Source organism: Miniopterus natalensis, chromosome 12 (genome assembly GCF_054644295.1).
Source record: "Miniopterus natalensis isolate mMinNat1 chromosome 12, mMinNat1.hap1, whole genome shotgun sequence".
NCBI lineage: Eukaryota > Metazoa > Chordata > Mammalia > Chiroptera > Miniopteridae > Miniopterus > Miniopterus natalensis.
In genome coordinates, this window is record NC_142092.1 from 74391571 (window position 1) to 74413462 (window position 21892).

Here is a 21892-nt window from a genome sequence, read left to right on the forward strand (position 1 = left end):
CAGAGGCCGATGGGCTTGGCTGGAGGTCTCTCCCCAGGATCTTGGAGAGTCCTTCCTTCCCCACTGTGACCCCTGTTCCAGTGCCCATCCCCCAGGGAGCTGTGCCCTGGGCGCTGCCCTCGGTCCACTGACCAGCAGGCTCAGCGGGGGGAGGATGCCCTTCTGGGACGTGGGGGTTTGGCCCTGGGTGGGGGAGAGGGTGCCCCTATGCTCCTCAAGCCCTCGGGGCCCTGGGAAGGGTCCCTTCAGGGGCGGTGTGGGAGGGGCTGTGGCCAGGCCAGCTGTCTCTCCATAGCTGGGGCTGCCCAAAGCAGAAGTATACCTTCAATGAGTCGTCTCCTGAGATCAACTGGTGAGTTCACGGCCAGCACCCTGGGAGGCCCAGGGCCCAGTGGGTGGGGTGGACGGAGGTTTACATTGCCCAGCCTGTCAGGATGGGTGCCCAGCTTCAGCCCATGAGCTCTGGGTTCCCTGAGGACACGTGTTCAACTGAACCAGGGCCAGCGGGTGGTGGGTGGCACTGGGGGTGTCTCTGAAGGGCACCCTGAGGGCTTTGGGAGCTATTTAAGAGCTAGGGTGTCACCACAAGCCCGCCCGGCCCCCACCTCTGAGATGCAGAAGGTGGGGAGGGGCACAGTGAGTCAGTGGCTTGTCCTCCAGTTCATGATGCTTTTAGCCAAGGAAAGCAGGTGCCCAGTCCAGCAGTGCAAAGTGGCCCCCGAGCCACCGGGGACACCTGCTCCAGAGGATAGGACGTGTCCCCAGGGCTTGGCCACCTCCCAGGGGACGGGGGGCACTACTCCCTGTCATTCTCCAACAGCCAGATGAGCGGACAGCCCCTTGGCCTCCCACCCCTCCCTCGGCCCCCCAGCCTTATGGAGCAGCCCTGGTCCTTCCATTCTGATGACCACCAGTGTCTTGGCGAGGACACCCCTCCCCATGTCACTTGACCTCACAGTAGCTCTGCAGGGAAACTGAGGCCAGCACCTCCCCTTAGCAACAGGCGTAGGAGCCCCATCACCAGGGCTGGGGAGAGAGGCCATGTGGGCACCTGGGACCTCAGAACCTGCAGCCCTGCCACACGTCGGGCAGCTTGGCTCTGGCCTCACAGGCACCTGGAGGACTCCTGCTCCGGGAGCCTCTTCCTCCCTCCAAGGGCAAGGCTGGACGCCGCCCAGCTCACCTCTGTCTCCCCAGGGCACCCATCCTGTGGGTGGAGAGGAAGATGGCTCTGTGGGTGATTCAGGTGAGTGGGAGGGGAACCGCCCCCCCAGCCCCCCAGGCCTCCCCCTGCCCCCTCTGAGACGCCCGCCTCCCCCAGGTCATCGTGGCCATAATAAGCTTCCTGGAGACTATGCTGCTCATTTACCTCAGCTACAAAGTGAGTGCCCGGCCCGGCCTGTCCCGGAGCCCCCACCGTCTTCCCCTCTGAGCCCCCCCAGTCCCTGACCTCTGGCTGGTCCTTCTCCCCACTCCGGCCTGTTTGGCTCCCAGGGCAACATCTGGGAGCAGATCTTCCGCGTGTCCTTCATCCTGGAAATGATCAACACGCTGCCCTTCATCATCACGGTGGGTGAGCCGCCGGCTGGGGCCGGGCCTGGTCCCCCTGCCGCCTGGTCCCCTCGCCCCTGACCCGTCTCCCCCACAGATATTCTGGGCGCCGCTGCGGAACCTGTTCATCCCCGTGTTTCTGAACTGCTGGCTGGCCAAGCACGCACTGGAGAACATGATTGTGAGCCGGGCACCCGCCTCGCCTCTGCCTGCCCCCCAGAAAACCGTCCTCTGTCACCCCAAAGAGATCTGCCCTTTTCCTGGCCTGAGGAGGAGTGGCTGGGGGAGGGCAGGGTGGGGCCATAGGAACAGGGACCCCTGGACCCAGGACCACGCGGCCCAGGCCGCAACAAACAGGCCACGGGCAGACCCTCTGCTGAGTGTGTGAGTCCAGCCATGTGGCAGAAATGTCGGCAGGCGGCCAGGACTGCGTCCTTCTGCCCCTTCACACCAGGCCCTGGGCTCACGGCCCTGGGCTCACCCCCATGCTAACTGTGCCAGGGCCTCCAATCCTGTGCCCTCGGCCCCTACTCCCCACCCCCAGCCGGGGGAGGGCCCTGGGCTCCACAGGGCTCCCAGCCTCTGCCACTGACGCCCTGTCCCGCAGAACGACTTCCACCGGGCCATCCTGCGGACGCAGTCGGCCATGTTCAACCAGGTCCTGATCCTGTTCTGCACCCTGCTGTGCCTGGTCTTCACGGGGTGAGTCATGCCCCTGGGAGGCCCCGCTCCAGGGCAGAGCCAGGCCCCGGACCGAGAAGTCACAAGGCCTCAGGGGGGCTGATGGCCGGAGGCAGCTCAGAGCCCTGTCCCCAGGCTCCTCTGGGGTCCGGAAGACACGGTCTAGCTCCCTGGACAGTACCTCGGGTGGTGGCTCCGTGGCCGGGGACTGGCTTCTGGCCAGGTGGGGACCCTCTGGCTTCAAGTTTAAGTGAGAGCGAGGTCTGGGAGCAGCCAGAGTACAAGATGGGGAGCCTGGCGCCCCGCATCTGCCCATGGAACTGCCAGGGCACTTAACCTGCCTGTACTGGTGAAGCTGGTCCCTGCCTCCTGTCTTCCCAGCAAGGTCAAGGGGGCATCGAGGCCCTGGGGGGCGGCGCACTTCCCATCTCCTCTTGCTTAACCCCCAATACACACAGACCTCAGTGGAGAGGACAGGGTGTCCACAGGGCAGATTCACCCACTCCCTCCCAGCACCCGGTCCACCGTGTACCCCAGCGGGGTGGGGGATCCCTGAGCCCCACTGCGTGATCCCCATGGTGTGTGCTGTGGTCCCTGGGCCCTGCCATCAGCACCTCCTGGTGTGCAGACGGGCCTTGGGGGTGGGCATGTGAAGGGCCGTCCAGCTCTGTGCCCCAGGGGGCCTGGGCACCTCACAGCCTGCCTGACCTCCTGGGTGAGGACCGGGCCTTGAAAGGTGGGGTGGCCTGGGGGGCTCCCAGCCTGGGGGCCACACCGCTTCCCCCGACCCCCAGGCCCACACTCCACCCGTGCAGCTGTGTTCATATCCACACTCCCGGCAAACTGTTCAGGGGCCTCGGAATGGCCACCAGGCAGGAGGGGGCAGCCCCGGGGGAGCCCTCCATGCTGGGTGTGCAGCTCCGTGGGGAGCACTGGCTGAGCTGGCCCAGGTGTTGGGTTGTGGGGGGCTGGGGCACCCAGGTCGGCCCTGGGTCCTAGGTGACCCAGTGACATACCACCGAGTCTCTGGGTGACGGAGGTCCCATGGGCAGGCAGAGCTTTGCCCCGGGGCTCAGAGGCGGCCAGGCCCCGCAGCCCTGACCCCCGGGCTCACAGGACCTGCGGCATCCAGCACCTGGAGCGAGCGGGCGAGAGCCTGTCCCTGCTGACATCGTTCTACTTCTGCATCGTCACCTTCTCCACCGTGGGCTATGGCGACGTGACGCCCAAGATCTGGCCATCCCAGCTGCTCGTGGTTGTCATGATCTGCGTGGCCCTCGTGGTGCTCCCGCTGCAGGTGAGCCCGCCCTGTCTGTGGGAGGGCGGGCGAGGCTGGGCCACACAGGGCAGGAGCGGGAGCACTGGCCCTTCCCGTGGACACTCCGTGGGCGGCAGGTGTCTGGTAGCTACGAAGCCCAGGATGGGCTGGGCCCTGGACAGCTCCGCCAGGCACCTTTTTAAAAAAAATCCTCACCCAAGCATGTGCTTTTTTATCGATCTTAGAGGAAGGGAGAGGGAGAGAGAGAGACATCGACGTGGGAGAGAAACATTGACCGGTTGCCTTCCATACACACCCCAACCAGGGATGGAACCCGCAACCCTAGTGTGTGCCCTGATGGAGACTCAGATCCAGGACCTTTCGGTGCACGGGACGAAACAGCCTAGCGACGCTGGCAGGGCCGCTTTGTGCACATTTACCTACCTGTCATTTTCCTAATTTGAAATGACTGTCAGCACCCAAAGCTCACATCCAGGAGGCATGGGCCAGGTGGATGGTGTCCCCAGACCTGCAGCCTTGAATCGCCCACCTGTCTGACATGGGCTCGTAACCATGGGTCCTGAAAGTGTCCCTTCCATGCAGGAGGCTGGATTCTTAATTTTGTGGCTAAGATTTCCTAACACACTTTCACGTTTCTCCACAATGGGTCTCAGGTGCTGATGGAAGCCCAGCGTCTCGTAAATTATTCCTGGGTGTCCCGAGTGCAGACTTTGATATCCACTAATGGCCACTTGGCTTCTGGAGCTGGGAGCTGGGTGTGCTGTGTCTCTCACTACCCCATGAGCCAACTGCGATATCCACCCTGTCTCTCCGTGGCCCCCACATGACCCAGTGCCATGCACACCCTCGGTTCCCAGACACAGGGTGGTCAGGACACAACTCCATCCTTGCCTGGCCTCCTCGGGTCTCCAGGCCTCTGCCCTCCTCCCCTTGTCCCCTCATCCCACATGAACTGCCAGCTGCCACCCCACTCTGCTGTCTGGGGCTCCCCCATCTGCTGTTCCCACAGGGAAAGGCCCCGCTCTGATGTCACCATCACCCCACAGCTGGGCCCCAGGTGTCTCACCGGGGCCCTCAAAGCCCCAAGTCCAGGCCACCTGGTGCTCACCTGCTCTTACCCACCACAGTTTGAGGAGCTCGTATACCTGTGGATGGAGCGACAGAAGTCGGGGGGCAACTACAGCCGCCACCGGGCCCAGACGGAGAAACACGTGATCCTGTGTGTCAGCTCCCTCAAGATCGATCTGCTCATGGACTTCCTGAACGAGTTCTACGCCCACCCCCGGCTCCAGGTGCAGCTCCACCCACAGCCCGCCCTTCCCAGGTGGTCCCCCACACCTTGGGATGGGTCAGGGGTCCCAGAGGCTGCCTGTGTGACCCCCACTCCCATGCCCTGGCTGCAGGACTATTATGTGGTCATCCTGTGCCCCACTGAGATGGACATCCAGGTCCGCAGGGTCCTGCAGATCCCCCTGTGGTCCCAGCGGGTCATCTACCTCCAGGGCTCCGCGCTCAAGGACCAGGACCTCATGCGAGCCAAGTGAGCGAGCAGCCAGGAGGCCGGAATCCCCCCCACAAGGAGGCCCATCTCTGTGTGCTGGCGTCTGGGGGGAGGGTCTTCCCCAGGTTCTAGGAGGGGCTCAGAGGAGGGGGACTGGGCATCACTACGTGCCTGGGGGATGATGCACTGTGGGCGGGTTTCTTTTAAAGATAAGCTGACAGGTGACTTGAGGTAAGAAGACTGAGTCCTTAGATGGAACTTTCCAGAACGTGTCCCACCTGAATTAATGGGGACATATGCCCCCCACCGTGGTCAGTGCCCTGACAGCAGGTTGTTAGCACAGAGAGGTGGGGTCTTGACGGGACCCACCCCTTCAGCCTCTGCCCCCAGCTCCTGATGGCCCAGCTGGAATTGTGGCCGGGTCCAGGCCTCGCTCAGATCTGTGCTTTGCAGGATGGACAACGGGGAAGCCTGCTTCATCCTTAGCAGCCGAAACGAGGTGGACCGCACAGCAGCAGTGAGTGCCACAGGCCCCCACCCTGGGGCCCACTCTGCTGCCGCCCCAGCACTGACCACGCCCTCCCCACCCCAGGACCACCAGACCATCCTCCGAGCCTGGGCCGTGAAGGACTTTGCCCCCAACTGCCCCCTTTATGTGCAGATCCTCAAGCCCGAGAACAAGTTTCATGTCAAGTTTGCAGGTACATACTTCTGGGGGCCATGTGTGCACACAGGTGCATGTGCCCCTCCCAGGATTGGGGGGCTGGAGCACCACGGGCCCAGGAGCACGCAGAGCCGAGGCTGGGGGATGGCTGGCATGCCACCCTCACCAAAGACAGGTGGAGGGGGACCCCATGCATGTCCAGCTGTTGTAGACACTGGTCCTGCACCAGGGGGCTGAGGGTCAGTGAGGGCAAGAGCCCAGGGCAGGGGAGGGCAGGTGCATCTACTAAGCACCTCATGGGCATGCCCGAGCTGGGCACGAGGGGGCTGAGGGGCGTCTGCCTGAGGACAGCCACTGGCCTCCCTGCCTGCAGACCACGTGGTGTGTGAGGAGGAGTGCAAGTATGCCATGCTGGCCCTGAACTGCATCTGCCCGGCCACGTCCACGCTCATCACCCTGCTGGTGCACACGTCCCGCGGCCAGTGAGTGCCGCCCACCCTGCGCCACACCAGGGAGACGGGTGACGAGACCTGTGATGGAGAGGGGCATGTGGAGGGGGCAAAGGTCTCGTCCAGGGAGGGGGATGCTGGGGGGGGGGGTGGAGATCACAAGTATGGACCCAGCTGAGGACGCTAGGCCCCCCCAGGAAGCAGGTGCTGGGGACCCTGAGCAGCCAGGTGGGGGTGGCCTGGGCTGCTGGGAACTGTAAGCAGGGTCCACTGGATGTAAGGGAGAGCGGTGGCCAGGAGAGCCATGTCTTGGAGCCAGCACTGGCTGGTGGGGCTTGGTTTCGGGGGGAAAGGTGCGTTTGGTTCACAGTACCTGGGTGGGGGGACCCGGGCAGAGCCCTGGGACAGAGCCGGGTGCTGTCCTTTCTTTGGGAAGACAAGGCTGGGGTCCCCCCCGACAGGGGCCCTGGGCTCCTTGTGGGACCTGTGCAGCCCTGGGGCAGGACCGAGGCAGGTGAGGTGGACACTGGACCAGGAGGACCCACAGGCCATGGAGGCCAGCCTTGGCCCCAAGACATTTTGGTGCCCCCTAAAATCAGACCCTTGTGTTTATGGCATTTTATTTTGTGATGTCTGTATTGATGTCAGAGAGAGGAAGGGGGAGGGAGAGGGAAACATCAGTGATGAGAGTCATGGCTGGGCCGCCTCCTGCGCGCCCCCTACTGGGGGTCAAGGAGCCCGCAACCCGGGCCGCGCCCCGACGGGAATGGACCCCGGTTCCCGGATCCCCGGGCGATGGGCCCGGCCGGGCTGAGCCGTTCGTGGCATTTTAAAACTGCCAAGGGACCCCTGGGCGCCCCGCCCCCAGGCTCAGCAGACGGGGGTCGGCCCGCCGGCAGGAGCTGGGCCGGGCGGCCGCTCACCGGGACCCCCCGCAGGGAGGGCCAGGAGTCCCCGGAGCAGTGGCAGCGCATGTACGGGCGCTGCTCGGGCAACGAGGTGTACCACGTGCGCATGGGCGACAGCAAGTTCTTCCGCGAGTACCAGGGCAAGAGCTTCACCTACGCCGCCTTCCACGCGCACAAGAAGTAGGCGCCGCGGGGGGGCGCGGCCTCGAGGTCGGACCTCAGGGCCCGTGTTTGGCTGGGGTCGGCCCGCCGCGTGGCCTCCCTTCCTGACCTCCGGCCGTCGAGGGAAGCGGGAAGGGGGAGGGGTCCCGGACCCGAGGGGAAGCCGCGGGCGTCACCCACAGCGGCCCCCAACCTTGGCCTCCGAGGATCTGGTTCCTTAGAGCAGAATAGAGGCGGCCGGTCCGTGGGGCTCCGTCCAGCCACGCCCCAGACACTGCCTGGGTGGGTTCTGTCCAGCCACGCCCCCAGACACTGCGTGGGTGGGGCTCTGCCCGGCCACGCCCCCGGGCACAGCGTGGGTGGGGCTCTGCCCGGCCACGCCCCCAGACACTGCGTGGGTGGGGCTCCGTCCAGCCACGCCCCCAGACACTGCGTGGGTGGGGCTCTGCCCGGCCACGCCCATTCACTGCATGGGTGGGGTTCTGTCCAGCCACGTCCCCAGGCACTGCGTGGGGGGGCTCTGCCCGGCCACGCCCCAGGCCCTGCATGCACAGGCCCGTCCGGCCACGCCCCCACACGGCAGGGCGGGGCTCCGTCCGGCCACGCCCACGCAGGGCGGGGCCCCGCCGAGCCACGCCCCCTCCCCAGGTACGGCGTGTGCCTGATCGGGCTGAAGCGCGAGGAGAACACGAGCATCCTGCTGAACCCCGGGCCGCGGCACACGCTGGCCGCCTCGGACACCTGCTTCTACATCAACATCACCAAGGAGGAGAACTCCGCCTTCACCTTCAAGCAGGAGGCGACGCGGCGCGGCCTCGCGGGCCCGGGGCGCGGCCGGGGCTCGGCCCGCCTGCCCGTGCACAGCATCATCGCCTCCGTGGGTGAGGCTCGGCCCCGCGCCACCCGCCCCCGCCGCCCGTGGGCCGCCCCGCGCCGGGGCGTCTGGCCCGCCGTGCTGAGGGAGGAACCGAGGCTCGGGTGCGAGCCCCCGGGTGGGGCAGGCGGACGGCGGCCCGAGGGCTGGGAGGAGGCGTTGCCAGCCAGGCCCCTGCCGCGCTCCAGGGACGGTGGCCATGGACCTGCAGAGCACGGACTGCCGGCCGGCCCCGGGCGGCGGGGGCAGCAAGCTGGCGCTGCCCACCGAGAACGGCGCGGGCAGCCGGCGGCCCAGCATCGCGCCCGTCATGGAGCTGGCCGACAGCTCGGCCCTGCTGCCCTGCGACCTGCTGAGTGACCAGTCGGAGGACGAGATGACGCCCTCGGAGGACGATGGGCTGTCGGTGGTAGAGTAAGTGTTGCCCGCGGGACGGCGGCGGCGGCCCAGTGTGGGAAGGGGAGTGTCCCTGTGGGTGCAGGGTGCCCAGGAAGGGGCGTGGTCAGAGCTGGCCCTGGGTTCTGATGGGTGGCAGTCTTGGTTCCCACCCACGCTCTGAGTCCTCGCTTCCAAATGGCTTCGAGGGACGTTTTGTTTGGCAAACAATCTTCCGGGGACCCCCGCACCCAGGCACCACAGTCCGGCTGGCGGGGCGCTGTCCTCAGCATGGTCTGCAGAGGTCACAGGCAGGGGAGCCCTGGTGAGGTGCCATCCAGGCCTCGAGGTCACAGGCCCATCTGGAGCTGCCATCCTGCCCTCAGTCACCTGGCCTCCGGTGGGACAGACCGGTGGTGCCCTGCCAGCAGGGCCAGGGCCGCCCCAGGCCTGGGCATCCATTTCTCCCAGCTGGGCCCTGCCGTGGCCACTCTGCTCCTGGTCTTTGCTGCTAGGGTGCAGTGTGTAAGGACAGACTGGCCTTGGGGGGATGGGGGCAGAGCTGGGGGGTCAGGGAGGAGTGACCTAACTGTCAGGCAGGGTCATCTGTGGGGTCTGGTGCTGCCGTGTGGTCACTCCTGCCAGGCGAGAGGGTGTGGTGGAGCTGGTGGCCCGGGGGAGGGGGAGCAGGCCATGCTGAGGCTCCCATGTCCCCCCACCCCAGGTACGTGAAGGGCTACCCCCCCAGTTCCCCCTACATCGGCAGTTCCCCCACCCTGTGCCACCTCCTGCCCGCGCGGGCCCCCTTCTGCTGCCTGCGGCTGGACAAGGTAGGTCTCTTTCTGGCCCTGTGACTGCACTTGGATGGTGAGGACACGGTGACCAGGGCATCCCTGACCCCCCGGCTGACCCACGACCTGGCTCTCTGCCTGTGGGCTCTTCTTCCCCGGACACGTGTCCCCATCTTGGAGGCGTGTTTTTCCCAGACGTCTCCCTCGTAACAGTTCACTCACCAGAGTTGGGATGCGGGTGTCTGTCTGACCCACGCACAGGCCGTTCTCCGAACACGCTGTGGTCCCAACAGTCCTCACCGTCCTGTACGGGGACGCGCTCCCTACCAAACTCTGCACGTAGCTGCCCTGTCTCCCCTGATCCGGAACTTTCCTTGCCCTCCCTCGGGTCTGTCTGTCTTTGCGGATTTGCAAATGTTTTCTCATGAGAAGACAGCTTGTGTATTTGGGGCCCAGGCGCCCAAAGTGATGTGTCCTCCTGGAGGCATCGGTGGTGATGCCAGCTCTGACCACATGTCTGCAGCTCGGCCAGGCCCCTCCGTGGTGGAAAGTGCTTTGGTTCTGCCTTTGCAGTTAGTAGGTGGCCGAGGGGAGAGGGGTGGGGGCTCAGGGACTTGCTCCTCCAGAACTCCAACCCACAGGGCCGTGTCTGTGCTGGTCCACCGATCCCACACCCCACCTGTGCTTGCCCTGCTTCCGCCCTGGAACCAACCCTCCTCCCAGGAGCCCGACTCTTTCTGGTGGAAGTGATGTTAGAAACCGTGTCTGGGCACCTGGGGTGTTACCGCACCTGGGCCTCTTGCTGGACTGAGTTAGAAAACGTGTACACACACCAGACACGGGTTCGTTTCTGCATCTGCCAGAACCACACGTCCAACCGACACCTGCCTCCCTCCTCACCGTCACAGTCCCCTCCTGTGTGTGTGGTGGCTGACATCTGCAGCTGTTTGTGGGGGAGGCTGGGGGTCTGCTGGCTCATGAGGCTCACGCGGGGTGGGGGTGATGACCAGTGTCCTGGCCTCCATCTCGTGGGGGCCCCTGGCCTCTCCACAGCATCAGCCTGGGCTCCGGCACCTCCCCACAGGGCTGCAAGCACAACAGCTACGAGGACGCCAAGGCCTATGGCTTCAAGAACAAGCTAATCATCGTCTCCGCAGAGACGGCGGGGAACGGGCTGTACAACTTCATAGTGCCACTGCGGGCCTACTACAGGTCCCGCAAGGAGCTGAACCCCATCGTGCTGCTGCTGGACAACAAGTGAGGGCCTGCCTGAGGGCAGCCCAGCCAGGGCCGGGCGCAGAGGGCATGGTCACAGGAGAGCGCCCAGCTCCCTACCTGTAAACGCTCAGGTCCCCGCCTGCCGCCACCCCCGGCTCCCCACTGGCTCTGGCTTCCTCTCTGTCTCTTGATAGCCACCCATCTTTCTCCCTCATAGCTTCTCGTGTCCCTGTGCTCCCCCGACAACTGTGAGCCCCAGGCCATCCCCAGAGGCCTGGCAGCCCAGAACCCAGGGTTTGGCCTGGGCAAGCCCCCTGCCAGGGCCTTGGTTTCCCCTGAAGGAAACAAAAAACAGCCCACTGGCCTCTAAAGGCCCCCAGGTCTGATATGCCCCAGTCCTCGGGGATCCCCGCCTTGTCCAGCCCTCCTGCCCCAGGATAGGCACCCACAGGACCTGCTGTCCCCACAGGCCCGACCACCACTTCCTGGAGGCCATCTGCTGCTTCCCCATGGTCTACTACATGGAGGGCTCTGTGGACAAGTAAGGCCTTGTCCTCAGCACCCGTCCACTCTGGGCAGAAGGACTCTGCCCTCTCCCCTCCTGCTCCCGGGTGTGGGGAGGCCAGAGGGGGAGAGGGCCAGGTGCACCCCAGGGCTCCCAGCACCCCGGCCATGTGGTTCCCCCGCCAGCCTGGACAGCCTGCTGCAGTGCGGCATCATCTACGCGGACAACCTGGTCGTGGTGGACAAGGAGAGCACCATGAGCGCCGAGGAGGACTACATGGCCGACGCCAAGACCATCGTCAACGTGCAGACCATGTTCCGGTGAGCGGCCTTGGCGCTCACACGCGGGGCGGGCAACCCTCCACACCGTGACCCTGGAGCCCCTGCCCTCATTCGGGACCCCGGGGTCCCCCTGAGTCCCCTCCCCCATCGAGACTCCCCTGCCCTGAGTGCTCGCCCCCCACAGGCTCTTCCCCAGCCTCAGCATCACCACGGAGCTCACCCACCCTTCCAACATGCGGTTCATGCAGTTCCGCGCCAAGGACAGCTACTCCCTGGCTCTTTCCAAGCTGGAGAAGGTGCGTGTCCCACCTCCCCTGCCCAGTCTGCTGAGCTGTCAGGCTCAGAGCCTCGAGGACTGGACCAGGGGCCATGGGAGGCTTGGCACCTGCCCTCCTCCACAGGGGCTCCAAGGCTCAGCTCCCCCGTGAGGCTCTGATTGTGCAGCCCCGAGTCTTGGGGGCCGTGGCCGGAGTAGACATCACCCCACCCCTGACAGGTGCAGGCCTGCCCCCTGTCCTGTCAGTAACCTGAACGCAGGTGACACTAAGACTTGTTTTCTCTGCCCAGACATGACCCCAGAACCTGAAATGTGTTCATTCTATCAGCTGCCCAGCAGGTGCATGTGGTCATCTCAGCACAGACCAGGGATGGGATCAGAGAGGGAGGAACTTTCTTTGGGTCACAGAGCAGAGCAGACTCCATTCACAACATACACGTTCAGGACAAAGTTGCTAAGATCACTGAGAATTGCAGGGTGATCGCGGCACAGCATTAACCCCAGAGTGGGGCCCTGGGTGACTGCCCAGGTCCTGTGCCCCGGGCCCCACTCCTACTCACAGCCCCAAATCCTTACAAGCTAGGACCCCAGTGTGACCAGTGGGGACACACAGCAAGGTGCTCAGCTCTGCTGGTATGAGTGCATGCCACATACCATGTGCACGTGTGTGCATGCACCACACACGCTGGCACACGCATGCAGCCCTCCGCCCTGGGCGCCAGCCCAGCTGAGCTCCCCCTTTCCTGTAGAGGGAGCGAGAGAATGGCTCCAACCTGGCCTTTATGTTCCGCCTGCCGTTTGCTGCTGGCCGTGTCTTCAGCATCAGCATGTTGGACACGCTGCTATATCAGGTCAGTGGATGGGAGGCGGGGAGGGCCCGCGGTGCCCACTGGGACCCCAGCCGTTCTTTCTGCTCTGCCAACGCCTGGTCCCAGTTCTCAGTGACCTGCCTCCCTCTGAGCGTCCCTCCTTGGGTCCCCTGGAGGCCGACCAGCACTGGGTGGCTCTGGGCCCTGTCCCTGCCCAGGTACAGCAGGGACTCGCCTCTCAATGTCCCCAGTCCTGCTCTCAGAAGATGCTGCCCAGGTCCTTCCTGACCTAATGACCAAGTGAATTAAAGATGAGGCTGGGGAGGGCCTCCCAGCTCTGTCCGCTGGTTGAGTGGTGCTGGGGGACAGGCAAGCACTGAAGCTGGTGGTTGCCTGGTGGGCGTGTTCAGGGGATTGGGGTTGCCCCTGGATGTGGGTGCAGAGCGGCTCGCGGTGCCCGGTCTCACTGCGGCCTCCCTTCCGGCCAGTCCTTCGTGAAGGACTACATGATCTCCATCACCAGGCTGCTGCTGGGTCTGGACACCACCCCAGGCTCCGGCTACCTCTGTGCCGTAAGTGACTGGGCCAGGGCAGGCGGGCTGTTCTGAGGTGGGGAGGGAGGCTGCTGGTGACCCGCCTGGGTCAGCACAGGGCGCCAGGCACCACCTGCCCACCTGGGGCTGGCCCCACTCAGGGCGCCCACACATTCCAGATGAAGATCACCGAGGGTGACCTGTGGATTGGCACCTATGGCCGCCTCTTCCAGAAACTGTGCTCTTCCAGCGCAGAGATCCCCATCGGCATCTACAGGACCCAGAGCCACGTCTTCTCCACGGCAGAGGTGGGTGGGCGGGGCAGGCGGGGCTCAGAGGCTGGTGGGCGGGGTGGTGGGGCTCCACAGAGCTGGGCAGCCCCACTTCTCTGTGACTAACCCTCTTCGTTGTAGCTTTGGGGTCCAGTCCATGTGCCCCATATGTGGGACATCTAGTGTGGCCCCTGTGCCTCCCCAGAACCACAGTGGGCGACCTGCCTCGCCGATGCCCACAGGAGGCTCAGGCAGAGTTGAGAGAAGGGCACCCCCAGGTACCCAGACTGCCCCTGGTTTCCTTTGCAGCCCCACGACCTTAGAGTCCAGGTGAGTGGCCCCTTCAAGCGTAACACCGAGGTGTCCTGCGTCTGCAGAGTTCCTCCTGAGCCCAGACCCACCCCGGGCCCGGAAGGGGTGCAGGGCCCTGGGCCACACCAGCACCAGGAAGCCAGTCCTGGGCCATGTCAGCCATGGAGCAGCTCAGAGGGCTTGTGGCATCTCCCTCCCATACAGATGGGGAAACAGGCCCAGGGTGGGAAGCCCAGGCTCCCCAGCCACACTGCCACCTGCCTGTCATGCCATGGCTCCATCCTGGCTGGTGCCTGCCCTCTCTGCTGGCCTGGCCCCATCTCCCTGTCCTCAGCCCCCTGCCTCTTAGGGTGCTGCCCAGTGGGGTCCACACATCACCCCCAGAGCCCCACATACCCACTGAGCCACGCACAGGCCCCGGTGCTTCCCAGTCCACCGTGTTCTGGTTTCTCCTGCCCCACAAAACGGGGAAACTGGGGCAGAGGGAGGCGGTGACCCTCCATGGCAAAATCAGGACGTGCAGGGCCCAGACGGGACCCACTGATACCAGGGCCCAGAGGTGAGGGTGCTGCCCCCCAGCAGACGGTGGACACTGGGCCTCGGGCTCAGGAGGGAGGCTTGCTTTGGGGCCCCCCAGATGGAGAAGGAAGACACTTGCATCCCTTGGGCCCTGGGGCCCCCCCACAGGAGGCTGGGACCGTCCTCCTATCAACAGACCAGCTCCCCTGCTGCGCCCCCTCCCCGGCCCTGCGTCCCCTCCCAGGTCCCTTGTCCTCCGGCCCTCACCACCACCTGCCTTGGCCAGTCCCAGATTTCGGTGAGCATGGAGGACTGCGAGGACACGCGGGAAGTGAAGGGGCCCTGGGACGCACGGGTAGGGACCGGTGGAGGCGGTGGCAGCACCCACGGCCGGCATGCGGCCGGCAGCGACCCAGCCGAGCACCCCCTGCTGCGGCGCAAGAGCCTGCAGTGGGCCCGGAAGCTGAGCCGCAAGAGCCCCAAGCACACGGGGAAGGCGGCGGCCGAGTGGATCAGCCAGCAGCGGGCCGGCCTGTACCGGCGCTCGGAAAGGCAGGAGCTGTCGGAGCTGGTCAAGAACCGCATGAAACACCTGGGGCTGCCCACCACCGGCTACGGTAAGGACCCGCGGCACCGCCCCACGGGCAGGACACGGGCAGGGATGGAGGTGTCCTGGGCCCTCACCGGACACAGCCTCCCTTCTGCCCGTCTGTCCATCCATCTGCCTGCAGGGCCAGCTCCAGGCACCGCCCGAGGCTGGTCAGAGCTCTCTGGTGTGGGGAGGGCTCGGGACCTCCCAGAGCTGGTGCCGAACCCCATAAGGAAGGGCTGGCTCATCCCCAGCCCTCTGGGGCCTGTTTCCCCATCTGTAAAAAAGGGGCTGGAGCTGGCTGAGCCTGGGGTGTAGGAGGAGGTGGCCGCAGGAGGGCCAGGGCCAGGCTGGGCTCCCCGAAAGCCATGGGCACAGGTTTTGGTTGGTTACCACTGGCCAGACCCCCAGGCCATCAGGAACGTAGGGACCGCTGTGTTCTCATGGAGAACAGAGATGTGGCATGGCAGGGGGGCCCCAGGGCTACCCTCCCCCAGCCCCCCGTCAGCCAGAGCTTGGGGCATGTTGGCAGCTGGGCGAATGGCCTCGTGGCACCCACTGCTGTTCCCAGGGCACAGCCACGCCTTTCCTGCTGCTTCAGGGTGACGCCACCCTTGCCAGCAGGTTCAGGCCACCCCTCCTTTCTCTATAGCTTGTTTTGGGGTGAAGTTTGTGAGCTTGACTGAGAACAGGCCTGGATGGCTGGGCTGGCTCAGAAGACAGCAGTTCACCCCCTCCCTCACTCTGGAGACGCTGCCTCTGTTGATGGGGCCGAGGGGGCCCGAGCTCCCCACCGCTTCTCAGCAGTGTCCACACCCTGGGCTGGGATGAGGCCCTGGCTTGCGTTGGGTTCCACTGGGGCCTCTGCCATCACTCAGGCCTGGCTCTGTCACGCTCCCTCACCCTGCTTCCTGCCCTCTGCCTCCTGGGTTGGGGCCCATGAGCCCCATTTCATGTGGGATCGGCTGGCTCAGGGGTCATCCAAGAACTGCCCAGGGGTCACTCGGGCTGGGCCATCCACTGGCCGTACAGCCCTGGGCCTGTGGGGGACTCAGAGGTCAGGGTTTGGGGGACAGGTGACCAATAGGGCCATCCCAGCCCTGTCCCCTTCACACCCCAGCCACAGTTTACCTTTGTCCCCTCTGATGTCCCTGCCCAGGTGGGTGCGGTCACCTCCTTTCCAGGCAGACACTGATGCTGAGGCTCTCAGTGGCGTGTCTGGTGTTCAAGGCCCCATGGCAAGTATGGGCAGGTGGCGATCCCAGCCACCCACCCCCAGGCTGGCTGGTACCCGCCTGCACTTACGATCCTGCCCAACCCCCAGAGCTGGCAGAGAGGGAACCAACTTTTGCTCAGTTCAGACTTGCTTCCCCGTGTGGACGGCCCCCCGCATGCAGCTGGCCCCACCCCGCTGAGCCGGCCTGTGCGCTTGCTGACCTCTCTCTCTCTGTCTCTGTCTGTCCCTTTTCCTGTGTGTTCTGTAGAGGGTGTAGCAAACTTAACAGCCAGTGATGTCATGAATCGGGTAAACCTGGGATATTTGCAAGGTAATTCTGCTCTGGCGGACTCGGCCTCCGCCTAAGGGGGCATGTCCACCCTCCACCGATGGGCAGCCTGGTGCCGGCCCCACCCCGGCCAGGCAGGCAGATAGGGCTCCAGAGAGGGTCCCTGCAAGCGGGGCCTTGTGCGCCCAGGTCCCACTGTGGAGACCTTGACAGCCCCTCCTCCATCGGACGCTGACGACGGACTGGCCCAGAGGGTGGTGGTTAGTGTCAGTCCTGACAGCCCCTGTGCAGCTCCGGCCACCCAGTGGCTCCTCTCGTATTTGTTGTCTAACATATGTCCTGGGTCATGTCTGCCCTGACTGCCCGCCCGGGCGGGCCACCCTAGCCTGCAGCTGCCCCCTGGACTCCCGAGGACCCCTGAGTCTCCCCAGGTCTCCCTCGGGAAGCATCCAGATGGATGGTCCCCAGCCAGGGTCCCCCGCCCTCATGGTGGAGTGTGGTGAGGCCTGGGAGGGGTCTAACCTACCCTGAAACTTCATGGGCTGCCCAAGCCGGGTGGACAGCTGACATCCTCCCTGAAACCCCAGCAGAGCCCAGGCCACAAGCCTCGCAGCTGAGAACCCCTCCTTCCCTGGGGGCTCCTTGCAGCCCCAGAAGAGCTCAGGCCCCCTGGGGTGGCCCCTGCACCCAGGGGTGAGCAGGCGCTGAGGCCTCCTGGGCCCCAGGAGACATTAGTTCAGGGGGAGCTGTCGGGCAGACCCAGGCCCTGGAATGGAGCCCCCATGGTCCAGGGGTTGCGGGGGGCTGGCGTTGGCATCTCCGGGGTCTTGTGCTTTCCCTTACTCAACCCTGATGGCGTTCCTGGACAACCAGCCGGCAAAGTGCGCCCCAGTCGGCCCCTGGTGGCTTCCATGAATGTGGCTGCATCGCCCCCTCCCTGCTTCCGGCTGAGGCTCCCGGTCACAGGGACTCTCTGGGTGCTATTTACTGAGAGCCCCACCATGTGCAGACACGGGGGAGCCCGGGCCAGGGCGTAAAACTGGAGGGGAGGCATGATCTTGGGGGGAAGGTGACCCCATTAGCTAGGGCTCCAGGGAGGTTCCCTGGAAAGGGTGTCGTCATAAGGCCCCAGCCCCTTCCTGACAGCCACTCTGGAAGGGAGGCACCTTAGTTACCCCAATTTGTAGAGGAGGAAGCTGGGGAAGTGTGAGAGTGTGGACACCCAGGGCCAGAGTGCCCCGTGGGGGCCTGGGATGCAGGGTAGGGTGGGGTGGGGCAGGGGGGAGCTGGTACCACCTTTGGTCATTTGCCTGCCCCTTCCACACCCCAGGCCCTCACCTGAGCACATTGGTGGTGGTGAAGCTGACGGTTCTGGGGAAATCATGGTCAGCACCTCCTGACTGACCACAGCCCCCCTGGCATTGCAGCTGGCCACCGTGCCCTCCACCTTAGAGCCCCACACACCTACAAGCACAGCCAGGCCCGGCTGGGTCCAGTCTTCTAGATTCAGGATGCCGTGGCCCGTCCACCCGGGGCCCAGGGTGGGAGTGAGACAGGCTCCCAGCTCTCAGCAGGCACCAGCTCGCACAGAGTGGCTCCAGCCTGGATCCAGCCTCTCCATTTGGGCGTGTCAACGTGACCAGCCTCCTGATGGCTGTGGTCAGTGACGCGGGGCCCCCGAGAGCGGCCTCCCTCTCTGGCCTGCGCCACCTGGGGCTGCACGCTCCCGGTGCCCATCCCCGTCTGCTCACTCCAGAAATGCATGTGGGGTACTTGGGGCCTGGCGGGGCCTCTAGCATGAGCCACCTGCTCTGCAGCCAGCAGCTCCCATTAAAGAGTCCAGGCCAAGGGTTTTGGGAAAAGAGCAGAGATAGCCATGGCCGTTGGGCAAAAGGACATGGAAGCTGGCACCTGGTGACCGCCCCAGGGTCTTTGCCTGTCCGTCAGCCCCAAAGTCCCTCCTGTGCCCTGCCTGCCTGCATTGGGGATCGGATCACCAGGAAGCCTGGTTCTGCTCTGAACGCCCCGGTTCATACGAGCACAGCCCCTGTCCCTGTCCCTGTGTCAGTGGCCCCAGCCTGTACATTCTTACCAGGAGGAGCCCGGGCACAGGTCACTCTGGGTAAGACCCCTCTGGAGGGCCGTCCCCATGACGGCTGTTCCGGGGCAGGAGGTGCCTTAGACACCCCAGACGGGCAAACAGGCCACAAGCAGTTCACTTCCCTGCCTGGGTACTAGAGCCACAGCCAGGATGGAGCTCACCCCCTCCCAGTGTTCAGCTGGAAGACGTCTGTGAGATGACGTCTTTCTCTAAGAACTGGTTCTCACTCTGCGGGTCACAGCCCACAGCTACCCAGTGAGCTGGACGCTGGGCTGTCCCCTCAGAGGCCCTGTATGCACCAAAGGGGTCCCTCCTCTGGGCCGATAGTCACATGAGCAGGGTTTGGGAAACAGGACAGAGTTCAAAGCAGGAGGAGTGGAGTGGGGGTGGCCTGCCTGGGCCAGGGACACAGCTCTGGAGTTGGGGGACAAGCCTGAAGCCTGGGTTAGGTGTGTGTGCAGGTGTGTAGAGGTGTGTGGTGTGTGTGGCATATGTGCAGGTGTGCACAGGTGTCCATAGGTTTATACAGGTGGTGGATGTGTATAGATTGTTTGCAGGTGTGTGCATATATGTGCACAGGTGTCCACAGGTTTATGCAGGTGGTAGGTGTTTGCAGGTGTACTCAGTGCCTCTGTTCAGGCTGCCACATCTGTGAGGTGTTGGCTGCTCAGGCTGAGCAAGCTGCCTGGGGTGTGGGTTGGAACCAGTACCCGCTGCGCCTCATGGCTGATCCCTGCCTGTGCAGGCTGGGGGCCAGGGGCAGGTGTCCATCAGAGGGGACCAGTCCTGGTTGAGTTGCCAGGTTGAGGAGCTCAGGCAGGATGGCCAGAAAGGCTGGGAAGACGCCATAGTCGGACAGAGCCCCTGGGTCTCCGGGCTGGGCCAAGCAGAGGTGGGCCGGGGCTGAGTGGTGACTGCCGGGGGCCTGTCTCCTCTGCAGACGAGATGAATGACCACCAGAACACCCTCTCCTATGTCCTCATCAACCCCCCGCCCGACACAAGGCTGGAGCCCAACGACATCGTGTGAGTACCACGTCCCCCAGCAGTGTGGAGGCTGTCCCTGGCGCCCCCACGCTGGTCATCCAGCTGCATGCACTGGCCGCCCTGCCTGGGGGCAGCTTTGACACCCAGGGTCCCCACCCTGCCCGCAGGTATCTCATCCGCTGTGACCCCCTGGCCCATGTGGCCAGCAGCTCCCAGAGCCGCAAGAGCAGCTGCAGCAACAAGCTGGCCTCCTGCAACCCTGAGACTCGCGATGAGACGCAGCTCTGAGCCAGCCCTGCACGAACCCACTCCCATGGGGACGCCGCGTGATGCATGAGCACAGGGACCTGGCGGCAAACCTGGCTGCCCGCCCCAGGCTGCTCCCGAACCGTGCAACGTGACGGAGAGAGACCTCACGTGGGTCGATGGAGAGACTGCAGGCGGGAAGCCTTTTTTAACCTGTTTTTACGAATCTACACGATCCATGTTTTGACACAAACGCACTGAAACTGTGACCTGGGTTGGGGCAGGTGCCTGGATGGGAGCCAACTGGACGCTGCTGTTGGAGCAGGTGCATGGCTTGTGGGACAGGAGAAGCACGGTGCCCACAGGAGCCCGTTGCCCACACGAGCCCGCATTTTCTCCGATCTGTGGGTCCCAGCTGGTCTTAGGCACGATATGGTCAGGTTCTGGGTCGCAGCCAGGCCTCAAGGGGCTTCGCTGCCAGTGGGAGCTCCTGCTCCATGCAGCGGGTGAGCTTCGGGGCCCGTCCCCAAGAAAATTAAAGCACAGGTGGCCCTGCAGCTCGGCCAGGAGCCCGAGGACAGCTGGCTCTGGAAAGCGAGTTGGCAGCCTGGGTGCATGAGGAAGAGGGTGGAGCCACTGGGAGATGCCCCAAGGGGCTCCCCAGCAGTGACTTCAGGGGGCGAGGGAGAGGCATTCTCTTTTCACACGGAACCCTCTGGCCACAGCGTCGGTGGGCGCCTGGCAGAGGACAGTGCTTCCCGTGGCCTGTCCGATGCCCTTTCAACATCCATCTGAAGCACAATCAGCTGCCGGGCTGCCGGTGGGATCAGAGGTTTCTCCTCACCGAGGGAGGGCCCTGGGCGGGGCCGTCCACCAGGTGCCCCGTGGTTCCCTTGTGACTGACAGGTTTGCACGGTCAGTGCTGGAACCTTTTATTAAACAATGCTTTCTGCAAACTCGAGGATGGTTGTTGGGCTCCCCCCTTGTGGCTCCGTGCTCCAGGCCTGGGTCTTTGCCCCCAGCCACCCAATTTCAAAACACCTGCTGTGATCCCCCACCCAGAACCCCACAGGGAAGCCCATCCCCAGGAAATGCCACTGGCCTGGGCCTGAGGCAGGAAGCAAGGCCTTCGTGGTCCTGGCAGCCAGGAAGCGTGGCTGGGTGAGGGGGGTCGGCTCCCTGGCAAGCCCCTGGGATGGGCACGTGGACCCCAGGCTCTGCCCACAGCTGTGCTGTGTGCAGGACTCCCAAGACGAGCAGCTGTGGGGTGGTTAGGGGGCAGGGCCGCTGGGGGTGGGGTAGATGTGCACCCCACCAGCACCAGGCACGGGGGTCTTGCTCACAAAGTACTCCAGCTTCAGGAGGGGTGGGGTGGCTGGGGACTACACGGCGCAGAGGGTCCAGCCCTGAGGGAGGGACAGATGGGACTCCAAGGCCTGCCCCTCCTTCCTGGGACCCTTCTGTCCTGACAGTACCTATAGGCCCTTGAATGGTGGTGCTGGGGGCAGTGGCAGGAAGGGGCTGGTGATCAGGGTAGTGATGGGAGCCTTTGATGGTGTGATGGGCAAGTGGACATGGGCCAGGGTGGCCTGAGGGCCTGGTGGGGTGTCAGTGGCTCCCAGGTCCCCTCTGGCACCATCACCTGCAGCAGGGTCCCACCACCTATTCTGGCACCCCTGCCCCAGCTCCCCCAGGGATAGGGACACTTGTATGGGGAGGGGACTCTGCCTGGTCACTGGATGGGGCTCCACCTTGTGATCCCTGAACACTGATCTGGGAAGATGTCCTGGAAAGTCACCGGACTCGTTTCCAGTTGACGGGTTGGGGCAGCGGGGCGTGGGCTCCCCTCCCGCGGGGATGTATGGCACCCTCACACTGCGAGCTGTGTGAGGGAAAGAAGTGACCACCAGGCCCCGCCAGCACCCAGACTGGCCCAGAGAAGGCGGCGCCAATGTTTTGTGGTAAAAGTGCTCAACACAAAATTAGTGAGCAGCCTTTTTCTTTATTCCTCAGCTCACTGAAGGCCGTCTGCCCCAAACAGCAGGCCCAACACCATGGGGGTGCGTCCAGCTAGCGCTCTCCTTACAAAGTCCACCCACCTGGGCAGCCCAGCAGCCCGTTGCAGCTGCAGGATTTGGGGAGGCAGGGGAGGCTCGACCTGGGACACACATGCGGGTGCTTCGGGGACGTGTCCACGCTTTTCAGTGATAGGGAAGGCTGCTCTGCCACAGGCCGGGGATGTGGGTACTGGCCTGGACTCGGGGCATCAGAGTGGCAGCTGCTGCGTCTGCGTCTGGAACGGGAAACTCTGCCGCGTGCTAACGAGCAACTCTTGGGATGCTCTGCGTGCTGACTTTGGCAGGAATGAGACTCTCTAGCGCTGCACCAGACGTGCCCAGATCCTCACTGGAGACCGTCAGGTCCTGCTTCACCAGGACAGTCAGAGGATGGGCGGAGAAGCTGCCACCCGCCTGGCTTCAGGAAGAGGTTGGAGAGCCTGGTGC

General features: G+C 64.5%; 1 protein-coding gene across 4 annotated transcripts in view; it reads left to right on the top strand.

The window, feature by feature from the left end:
* The window catches only part of KCNT1 (potassium sodium-activated channel subfamily T member 1), a 38288-nt gene extending 18858 nt beyond the window's left edge, over positions 1-19430 (top strand). Inside the window, exons 4-31 of one of the 4 annotated variants that reach the window (XM_087823292.1) lie at positions 296-352; positions 1198-1246; positions 1322-1381; positions 1495-1569; positions 1649-1732; positions 2159-2253; positions 3349-3529; positions 4639-4803; positions 4915-5051; positions 5466-5529; positions 5605-5713; positions 6050-6158; positions 7064-7213; positions 7844-8076; positions 8258-8483; positions 9169-9274; positions 10320-10492; positions 10923-10994; positions 11144-11278; positions 11424-11535; positions 12266-12367; positions 12814-12897; positions 13038-13166; positions 13440-13460; positions 14248-14578; positions 16035-16097; positions 19097-19181; positions 19310-19430. In XM_087823292.1, coding sequence (XP_087679418.1) covers positions 296-352; positions 1198-1246; positions 1322-1381; positions 1495-1569; positions 1649-1732; positions 2159-2253; positions 3349-3529; positions 4639-4803; positions 4915-5051; positions 5466-5529; positions 5605-5713; positions 6050-6158; positions 7064-7213; positions 7844-8076; positions 8258-8483; positions 9169-9274; positions 10320-10492; positions 10923-10994; positions 11144-11278; positions 11424-11535; positions 12266-12367; positions 12814-12897; positions 13038-13166; positions 13440-13460; positions 14248-14578; positions 16035-16097; positions 19097-19181; positions 19310-19430 — 3328 coding nt within the window. Of the gene's footprint in view, positions 1-295; positions 353-1197; positions 1247-1321; positions 1382-1494; positions 1570-1648; positions 1733-2158; positions 2254-3348; positions 3530-4638; positions 4804-4914; positions 5052-5465; positions 5530-5604; positions 5714-6049; positions 6159-7063; positions 7214-7843; positions 8077-8257; positions 8484-9168; positions 9275-10319; positions 10493-10922; positions 10995-11143; positions 11279-11423; positions 11536-12265; positions 12368-12813; positions 12898-13037; positions 13167-13439; positions 13461-14205; positions 14579-16034; positions 16098-19096; positions 19182-19309 lie in introns of all 4 variants that reach the window. The other 3 variants (XM_087823289.1, XM_087823290.1, XM_087823291.1) reach the window with 3 other exon arrangements.
* The last annotated feature ends 2462 nt before the right edge of the window (positions 19431-21892 follow it).